Source organism: Palaemon carinicauda, chromosome 4 (assembly GCF_036898095.1).
Source record: "Palaemon carinicauda isolate YSFRI2023 chromosome 4, ASM3689809v2, whole genome shotgun sequence".
In the NCBI taxonomy this organism is placed as follows: domain Eukaryota; kingdom Metazoa; phylum Arthropoda; class Malacostraca; order Decapoda; family Palaemonidae; genus Palaemon; species Palaemon carinicauda.
Genome location: NC_090728.1, coordinates 174,012,928 through 174,022,927, shown reverse-complemented (window position 1 = coordinate 174,022,927; position 10,000 = coordinate 174,012,928). Strand labels below are relative to the sequence as shown.

At 35.6% G+C, this 10,000-nt stretch overlaps 1 protein-coding gene across 1 annotated transcript in view; it reads right to left on the bottom strand.

The window, feature by feature from the left end:
• The window catches only part of LOC137639755 (ligand-gated ion channel 4-like), a 74,604-nt gene that overhangs the window by 63,903 nt on the left and 701 nt on the right, over nucleotides 1–10,000 (bottom strand). Inside the window, exon 2 of the mRNA XM_068372000.1 lies at nucleotides 7,480–7,589. Coding sequence (XP_068228101.1) covers nucleotides 7,480–7,589 — 110 coding nt within the window. The remainder of the gene's footprint in view (nucleotides 1–7,479; nucleotides 7,590–10,000) is intronic.

The window sequence follows — 10,000 nt, the reverse complement described above, 5'->3', positions numbered from 1 at the left end:
TGCCTACCTTTTACGAAAGGCAAACGTGTCCCTGACCCATTACTTGAAACTCTTAAGTATCCAGTACTTATGACACTAAATCTATTGGCCAACCTTTCACTCGAATGGACTTTCTACTCATGTAATTTGAAACTTATCTTTGAAAGATTACTCGTCCCTCTCTTCTATCTCGCTGTAAAACTACCATTTTCTCATTTCTTCTTCCATGCTGTGAGTCGGTTTTGGTCATTCATTCTGTTTATTACTTCCCGATGCAATATTGCACTTCTACTATTTCTTCGCCTTTTCATTTGTCATCTCTGCTGAAACATTACGTTTCCGTTCTTTTGTTGCAAGATAACGTTAGTTATTCTTCCCAAGGTTGACAGACTACAGCTCGTATTTCTTCTACTCCCCTGGAATCGTAATTTAAGGGTTTTATTTATGTCACTAATATGTCTTTTCTTGAGTTCACCTCAGAGCAATCAGATATCATACCTCTTTCCTTCCACCTTCGTAAAAGGTAAACTTATCAGCATCCCTTATCCATCTCATTAATACGGGAATTGCAAAAAAAGAAAAAAAAAGTCTCTATACCCCACACCACGTCTTGCTTTGCGTATTAATTTTCGTATTTTGCAGCGTAGGTTACACGAATAAGCGATATTAAGTTTTTTTTATTTTGCCCCAGGTGGCGCCTCTGACGTTATCACAACTCATTGCTTCTTGAAACGTTTTCGTTAATTTATTGTAATAATTACTCGCAACAAGAATTATCCCTAATTTCAAATACAGTTGTTGAAGTATTTGCAGAGGAGAAAGAAGGAAGCTCGGTACTTTGTGACATCAAAAATAAACAAAAGAAATTTGTAAACTGATCTTCTGTACCATAAGATTTCATCGTCCCTTCCTAGCAATCTGCTGGACTGGGGTTCGAGTGATGCTCAAGCTCGATAGTTTCTTGTAGTGTCTGCAACCTCACTATCCTGTGAGCTAAGGATGAGGATTTTGGGGTAGCCTATAGGGCTACCTGCTGAGTCATCAGCAGCCATTACCTGGCCCTCCATGTCATAGCTTGGGTGGAGAGGGGTCTTGAGCGATGATCACACACACACACACACACACACACACACACACACACACACACACACACACACACACACACATATATATATATATATATATATATATATATATATATATATATATATATATATATATATGGAGCGATGATCTTATGTATATATGGTTAGTCTCTATGGCATTGTCCCTTACCTCTGCCATTCATGAGCGAACTTTAAACATTTATCTTTCACGTAAGCTACTGTTCTCTTGGGAAAGATTATAGCCAGTGAAAGAAAAGACTTTGTCAGAAGAAAGATGATTCTAAAAGAGGCCATGAACCAAAATGCACATTATTTCAACGCATTTTGGCTGGGAGGAATTTCAAGGAGGAAATGAATAGAATGGCTTTTATTCCTCCCTTTTGCTTTCTCGAAAAAAAGTAATTCCATAACTTGTCAATTTTCTTTTCCGTGTTTTAGCTGTAATTTTATTTTGATTGCACATCAAGATTTCTTTAGCTGAAGTGAAGAAAAGTTGACTCTTATCTCCATATTTCAGCTCACGTTTTTAATTGCAATAATGGGGATAATGATAACAATACAACAATGATAACGATAGTAAATATAAAAAATATAATCATATTAAACTTTTTGATATGAAGAAAAACTCTCTCTCTCTCTCTCTCTCTCTCTCTCTCTCTCTCTCTCTCTCTCTCTCTCTCTCTCTCTCTCTCTCTCTCTCTTGGCTGTCAAAAAACCTGCCCTACATATCTGCTTATATGGTGCTTCGTGTGCCAATAAGCGACGCTGAGAAATATTACGATAAATTACTGCAAGTGACAGAAAACTCGACTATAAAGGAGAGTCTATGGAAAAAAAACACACGTGAAGAACCTTGGAAGAGAGAGAGAGAGAGAGAGAGAGAGAGAGAGAGAGAGAGAGAGAGAGAGAGAGAGAGAGAGAGAGAGATCTAAGGGGAAATTTCTGTTTTAACTGAGAAAGAGAGGGGGTGATATAGAGAAAGACAGATTGAGAGAGAGAGAGAGAGAGAGAGAGAGAGAGAGAGAGAGAGAGAGAGAGAGAGAGAGAGAGAGAGAGAGAGAAGCACACGGGCTTTTTGGAATAAGTTTTGTATGAGAGAGAGAGAGAGAGAGAGAGAGAGAGAGAGAGAGAGAGAGAGAGAGAGAGTTTTGTGAAGGTAACCCTGTGTGTTAGTGTGTTTAGTGTACATGAATCTTTGTTAGTGTGTTTATGTGGGTTTATCTGAGTTTGTGAATTCTTGAAGTGCAATTTCCTGGTTTTATTACTTGATTCAATCTAGAAACGAAAACAAGTCAATACCTAGCTCTAGCATTCACGAAATCTTAAAAGATTATTAGCTGGCCTTCCGTAAAGGTGTTTATACCTCTAAGAAATATCATCGTTCATTTTGAATTCACTACAAATTCAAAATGAAAATCTTCGAAATACCTGTGACCAAATATGACGCACATTCCACAACTACATTCCACAACTGTTCCGGGCAACAAATAGATAACAACAACTTGTTTGAAAAACAATGCTACGAGAGAAAAATGACTTTTGCCAAAGGAATTAAAGCGGATTGAAAATAGCATTTGCAACCTCATTTCTCATTTTCTTCTTTTGTAGCATTTTGGAACATTTATCTCTCTTGACATATTGCCGTTTTTATCCTGACTGTGTTTTCAGAACTTTAAATCTGGAAGAAATAATTGTAGTTTTTCCATCACATGGAACGAAATTGGAAATTCCTTGTCTGAGAAGGCGAATTGTGCTTTGTCGACTGGCGTAAGACGTAAATATGCCATTAAAAGGATTAATGATATCTGTGCTGTCGGCCCTTCGAATCGCAAATGAATGTGGTACTCGACTATAAAAAAAAATTAAAAAAAATAAAAAAAAAAAGGAATTAAACAAAAATTTTCTTTTGAATGATCACACGCAATAAAACTCGAAAAAAATTCAATTACTATTTGAATCCTGGTTGGTTTCGACTTTTTCTATTTCAGACTTTATTTACATGACTACTGATAAAATCTAAAAATAGGACAAAACTAGAGATAATTCACATAATTATTTTAATATTTTCATGGGGATTTTATAATAGGTATAAATGCATATGTGTGGTGTAAATACAATAAATTAAGTTACAAACAATATATAAGACCAAATTTGAGAACTATTTATTTATTAAAGTTCTCAACTTTGATCATGCTTCACACTCCGCTTTATTGGACCTCTGATCATCTGATTTTTTTCCCAATACTTTCAACCATAGATTAGTTCTCGGTAGACATCTCTCTCCAACCAATGTCTCTTCTGAGCAAGGCTTATAGTATGGCACGGTACGGAATGTTTTCCGTACTTCGTACCTGCTTAAAAACCGTACCATGACGTACCGTAATTCCGTACTTTTATCGTACTATAAGCTTGTAACTGGTGGCATCATGCTTCAAGAAACTGTGAATCCTGGGGATATTCAATCTTCCTTTCATACTAATCTACCTTCCGTGCCTTATAAAAGTAAAAACTCGGTACAGTATAGGCAAACCTACATCTCTAATGCCTTTTCATATTTCAAAGAAAATAGGTCCTGTTTTAGAATTATCTTTCATTGCCCAGTCTTTTGAAAATCATGTTGCTAATCAGAGAGTAATGAAATTATTCCTCATCTGGGTTTTATGCTGAAAAGAAAGTGGCACGTAAACAATTAGTAGGCCACCAGTTTTTAGTGGCTTTATTGCACCATAGGACATTTCCCAGATAAGTTAACTTCTATTGATTTCTATCATTCTACTACTGAGCCCATCACTGAATACATCATGGTAAGATCTGCTTTATATGTGATAAACCTACCAAGCAAATAGGACAAATGTGTACTATCATTACATTTGACTCAGGTGTTTTTATGAAACCAGTGCCCATCATATGGAAAATCCCAAATACTATAGATACAACATTACTCTAATTGGAACTTTTCATACAATAATGAATTGCCTTAACATGCTTGGTCACAAAAAGCCTGGCTCAGAAATATCCGAAGTCATCATTAAGTGAACCTCACAACCAGTGGCTGTCTTAAAGGAGCTCTGAACGGAAAAAGTTACAATAAATCTCTTTGGTATTTGAAAACAGTAAGTGAAGCTTTAGAAAAGCTTTTTCTCTCAACATATACTGAAAACAGGTAGCTCTCCTCCCTTATCTCTGAAGTCTAATCACTAAATACAGTTAGGATAATCTTAAGAATCCTTCATTATTGAATTTTTCGATGGCTACCTGACATTCAAGATGAGGTACAAAGGGGAATGTTTGGCAAGACTTCTATTTTGGATGTCTTCCTTGGATCATACTTTGCGAATCTTCATGCTAATTTATGCTGTTAAAAAAGATTGTATGGCAGATTTGTTTTTCTTCTTTTGTGGTAGAAACTATGCCACATACCTAAGTTGGTATGATATCTTGCTTACAAAACTTGAGAATAGCCACCCAGGTGCAATGCAGCTATTAGAGAAATGGGCAATAGCTGTTACTCTATCTATGATTCCAGAGAATCAAAGTGCAGTAGATATGACTATGAAGAAACGTTCATGAAGTTTGCAGTCTCTATATGGTTCAGATGTAGCTGGGCTGACAGGAATCTTGGTGAATTACAGTGTATATCATCAATGGATTTGAAAGGCTTACGAGCAAAGCAAGTACGACCAACCCATAATGAATCTGACTAGAATGAATGATGGCAGTGATGGAACCAGGTTTGGAAAACCCCGAGATAGCACAAAGTAAAGCTGCTGTGCTACGAACTCAATGCAGTAAATGGGCTTCTTAATCCATTAACCATTCTAAAAAAAAACAGTTTTTTACATATTCTCTTCTGGAAACCCAATACCCCCGGATTTAGAAAGAAATAGATATTCTTAATGCTAAAAAGTGATGGAGGAATAAATGTACTTTACAATATGTTCTAAGCTCTCTTTATGCGATACCTGTAAATTTGATTTTTTTTTTTTTTTTTTTTTTACGCTGGTTTCAGTATTGCTACTTTTTTCATTACTCTTCTCTGCTATCTGTTTAATCCACTGCCACCCATCTCGCTCAAAGGAGGCTGTGCCATGCTTAGTAGAAATGCCGTAGTATGTTTTTTCTTTATAAGAAATAACGATATCTATACGATTTTACTATAATTATCCAGAAAGTTAAGCTCAGCTAAGTAAATTAAAATGGAATCAGTAAAGACTAACTTCGTTTGAAAATCCTGATAATACTGAACTACTTTTTTTAAAAGACTTATATATTTCACATTTCTTATGTCTTGATGAATTAATTTCCTAAGAAAATGATATATGTATACAGTTGATATATATATATATATATATATATGTGTGTGTGTGTGTGTGTTTTTGTGTGTATGTGTGTGCGTGTGTACAATATATATATATATATATATATATATATGTATATATGCACGTGTGTATTTATGTATATTAATATATAAACAGCATACTTAGATATGTACATATACAAATATACATATATATATGTGTGTGTATTAACGTATATTGATATATAAACATACATATATGTACATATATAGATATACACACACACATATATATATATATATATATATATATATATATATATATATATATATATATATAAAAGAATTATGTCAGGCGGAACGAAAACCAACTTTGAACAGGAAAAAAGAAGAACGTGAGAAAAATATCGTGTAAATGCATTTGAAAAGTGCGAAAAAGGATGAAACCAAAACTAGACTAGACTACGAAGTAAGAGAGTGGCGACTAAGGTTTGGAAGTTAGAGAGCTCCCTTCCTATATAAGAAAAAGTGTCGATAGAATCCCAGGATAAGGAGAGGTCCGAGTCTCTGAGAGGATTTTGTTAATACCCCCAAGGAAGAAACAGAACGTATATGAAACCTGCTACTTTTTCAAGATGTAAATATTTTATGACTTCAAAATACAAATAACTGCATGGAAGGTTTGGTATATGGAAGAGTAAAGAGAAATAGAAAAAAATGGGACATGTGATAAAAATTTGTATGTTCGTCTCACTCGCTGTAAAGAACATCGTCATCACTTGAATAATGAAATAAGTCACAATATTCAATTTGTTTTTAATAAGCTCCCACGAAACATTCGAATGATTGAAGACATCAAGGCCTTCAAGAGGAAACAGAAGACTTTCTTATTACATGAGTCTTTTGACAGTGACGATTTAACAGGAAATGAAGAATACGACACATGAAACGTTAAATACTCTTAACGAATAAGGTAAAACGACAGTGGAGGTCCTGTAGAGAGTGGGTTTCCCTGCTGTATGGGACCGGAAAAGCAGCCATCAAAGTAAGTAAGTAATACTAAGTATTTGACAGTGATCATCGTGACCGTCAGCGTTACTTTTGCTCATAAAATAATAGGAGATAATAAGACCATTTTCGTTTATGTTTATGAGGTATAACAGTCCTATTATTAGATAAATTAAACAATCCTTAGCTTTCCTGTCTAGTGTTCCTTTGACTAGAAATGGAAGTTTCCTTCAAAAGTTAAAATAACAATAGTTATACAATCATGCGATTACAAGAATGCACATAAAAAGGGTCTTTTTGCTTTCGGTATTTACATAAACGTGATTGTTCATTGTTTCCTATCATAACTAATGAAAATAAATAATACTATATACTAGGCAGAATGATGTCCAATTTACGGAGAAATATTTTGTGGTACTCATGTTATTATTACTAATAATATTAACAATAACAATGATGTGTCCATGGCTACTAACACGGATAGTAATAAACCTAATACTAATATTACTAAGAACACACAAACACACACACACACACACATATATATATATATATATATATATATATATATATATATATGTGTGTGTGTATATATATATATATATATATATATATATATATATATATATATATATATATATTATGGATGTTAATGTTCGGTTTCAAAAGCTACTAACAAGAGCACTGACATATATATGCTGATATTATGATTACTAACGCAGGCAATACAAAAACGATAACAGTAATAATTCTAATAGTAATATTTTCCCCCAAAGGTACAAATAATAATATTGATACCCATACGATATATTAATATTACTATTACTAGCATAGAATAACAATAAAAATCATACTTTTTACAGTAAATGATAATAAGATCTCAGAGCTACTAATACTAATACTGGTATTCACATACTAATACAATTATTATATTAATATTAATATTACTAACTTAGAATAACAGTAAAAAACAATACTTTTCATAGAAAATGACAGTACAGTAAGTTATCAGAGCTACTAATCCTAATACCGGTATTCACATACTAATACAACTAGCACTACCATAACTGATAAAATGAACAACCCTACTTGTTATAGAGAATGATATCCGGTTTCCAGAGCTTCTCTGCTGGAAGACGAATCACTTGTATATTGCCGAAGTCGGAGGCATTCCACTGGAGGCTGTAGTCGAGCCACATCTGTTCGGAAGAGACCACAAAAGGGAGAAACTGATTAATCGCCGTTGCGTGAAATTATTCTCTCGTTAATCACCAACAAATGGGGGAGATGTTCATTAATCATAGGAGAGAAAGGAGCAGAGAGGATAATTAGAAGCCGTCTTATTGTTTGCTGAAAGGGGTCTCAAGGATTCTATTGCGATTTTGTGAGGCAATTGGGTTCCATTGATTGCCCTAAGGGCCAATGAATACCGGATTTAATTGGCAATGTAAATAAAAGCAAAGAAAGGCAGAATTTACACAAATCGTCTGGGGAATCTGGGTCAGGTGTAGCGTTTGAGACCAGGATAATAGTCAATGCTGGGAATATTGATAACGACTTTCATGGAATTTGGTTAGATCTATACGTGGAATTAAGTTAGTCTGCATATCAGATTTAAATGAAGCAAATATATATATATATATATATATATATATATATATATATATATATATATATATGTATATATATATTGATTTTATAATTTAACATTTTTTTAAATGTAAGAAATGATAGCCGTAAATAGGACATTAGAAAATAAATAAGTTTGGTACATTTCCAATAATAAATCAAATAGGCAAATATAAGAAAAGCCATCTATAGATATTCATACAAATATAGCTATGACCTTTACGTAATGATGAAAAATTATGACCCAAAAGAATTAATTCATAAGCATAAATGTCTTGCAGTCGATTCTACAATACTCCCTGATGTCTCCCCGTTCTTTGAGAAGTGATAATTCTTATCCTTTTCAGTGTCTCTGTCCTATCCTCGAAAAATGTCCGTGGTCCTATCTGCCATCTTTGCCGCTAGAGTTCCGTTTGCACAAAAACATCCCAAGCAAACAAGGCCGTCGTCTTTTAAGTCCCGGCCGCCTTCCGGACCACCAGCGATTTTTCAGTGTCATTTCTACGCCAGAAATTCAAGATTGTCGCGGGAAACGTCACTCTTGGAAATGCGCTATCGCTCTTCACTAGGCCGCAGTGTGGATCTCTCTCTCTCTCTCTCTCTCTCTCTCTCTCTCTCTCTCTCTCTCAAAGAGCAAATTAGTCTCTGCGAATGGAATAAAAAGTCTGAGGCATCCAAAATCCTTGTAACTCTCTCTCTCTCTCTCTCTCTCTCTCTCTCTCTCTCTCCCAAAGAGCAAATAGTCTCCGCGGATGGAATAAAAAGTCTTTGAGGCATCCAAAATCCTTGTAACTCCTTGTAACACACACATACTCTCTCTCTCTCTCTCTCTCTCTCTCTCTCAAAGGGCAAATAGTCTCCGCGGATGGAATAAAAAGTCTTTGAGGCATCCAAAATCCTTGTAACTCCTTGTAACACACACACTCTCTCTCTCTCTCTCTCTCTCTCTCTCTCTCTCTCTCTCTCTCAAAGAGCAAATAGTCTCCGCGGATGGAATAAAAAGTCTTTGAGGCATCCAAAATCCTTGTAACTCCTTGTAACACACACACACACTCTCTCTCTCTCTCTCTCTCTCTCTCTCTCAAAGAGCAAATAGTCTCCGCGGATGGAATAAAAATTCTTTGAGGCATCCAAAATCCTTGCAACTCCTTGTAACACACACACACACACTCTCTCTCTCTCTCTCTCTCTCTCTCTCTCTCTCTCTCTCTCTCAAAGAGCAAATAGTCTCCGCGGATGGAATAAAAAGTCTTTGAGGCATCCAAAATCCTTGCAACTCCTTGTAACACACACACACTCTCTCTCTCTCTCTCTCTCTCTCTCTCTCTCTCAAAGAGCAAATAGTCTCCGCGGATGGAATAAAAAGTCTTTGAGGCATCCAAAATCCTTGTAACTCCTTGTAACACACACATACTCTCTCTCTCTCTCTCTCTCTCAAAGGGCAAATAGTCTCCGCGGATGGAATAAAAAGTCTTTGAGGCATCCAAAATCCTTGTAACTCCTTGTAACACACACACACACTCTCTCTCTCTCTCTCCTCTCTCTCTCTCTCTCTCTCTCAAAGAGCAAATAGTCTCCGCGGATGGAATAAAAAGTCTTTGAGGCATCCAAAATCCTTGTAACTCCTTGTAACACACACACTCTCTCTCTCTCTCTCTCTCTCTCTCTCTCTCTCTCTCTCTCTCTCTCTCAAAGAGCAAATAGTCTCCGTGGATGGAATAAAAATTCTTTGAGGCATCCAAAATCCTTGCAACTCCTTGTAACACACACACACTCTCTCTCTCTCTCTCAAAGGGCAAATAGTCTCCGCGGATGGAATAAAAAGTCTTTGAGGCATCCAAAATCCTTGTAACTCCTTGTAACACACACACACACTCTCTCTCTCTCTCTCTCTCTCTCTCTCTCTCTCTCTCAAAGAGCAAATAGTCTCCGCGGATGGAATAAAAAGTCTTTGAGGCATCCAAAATCCTTGTAACTCCTT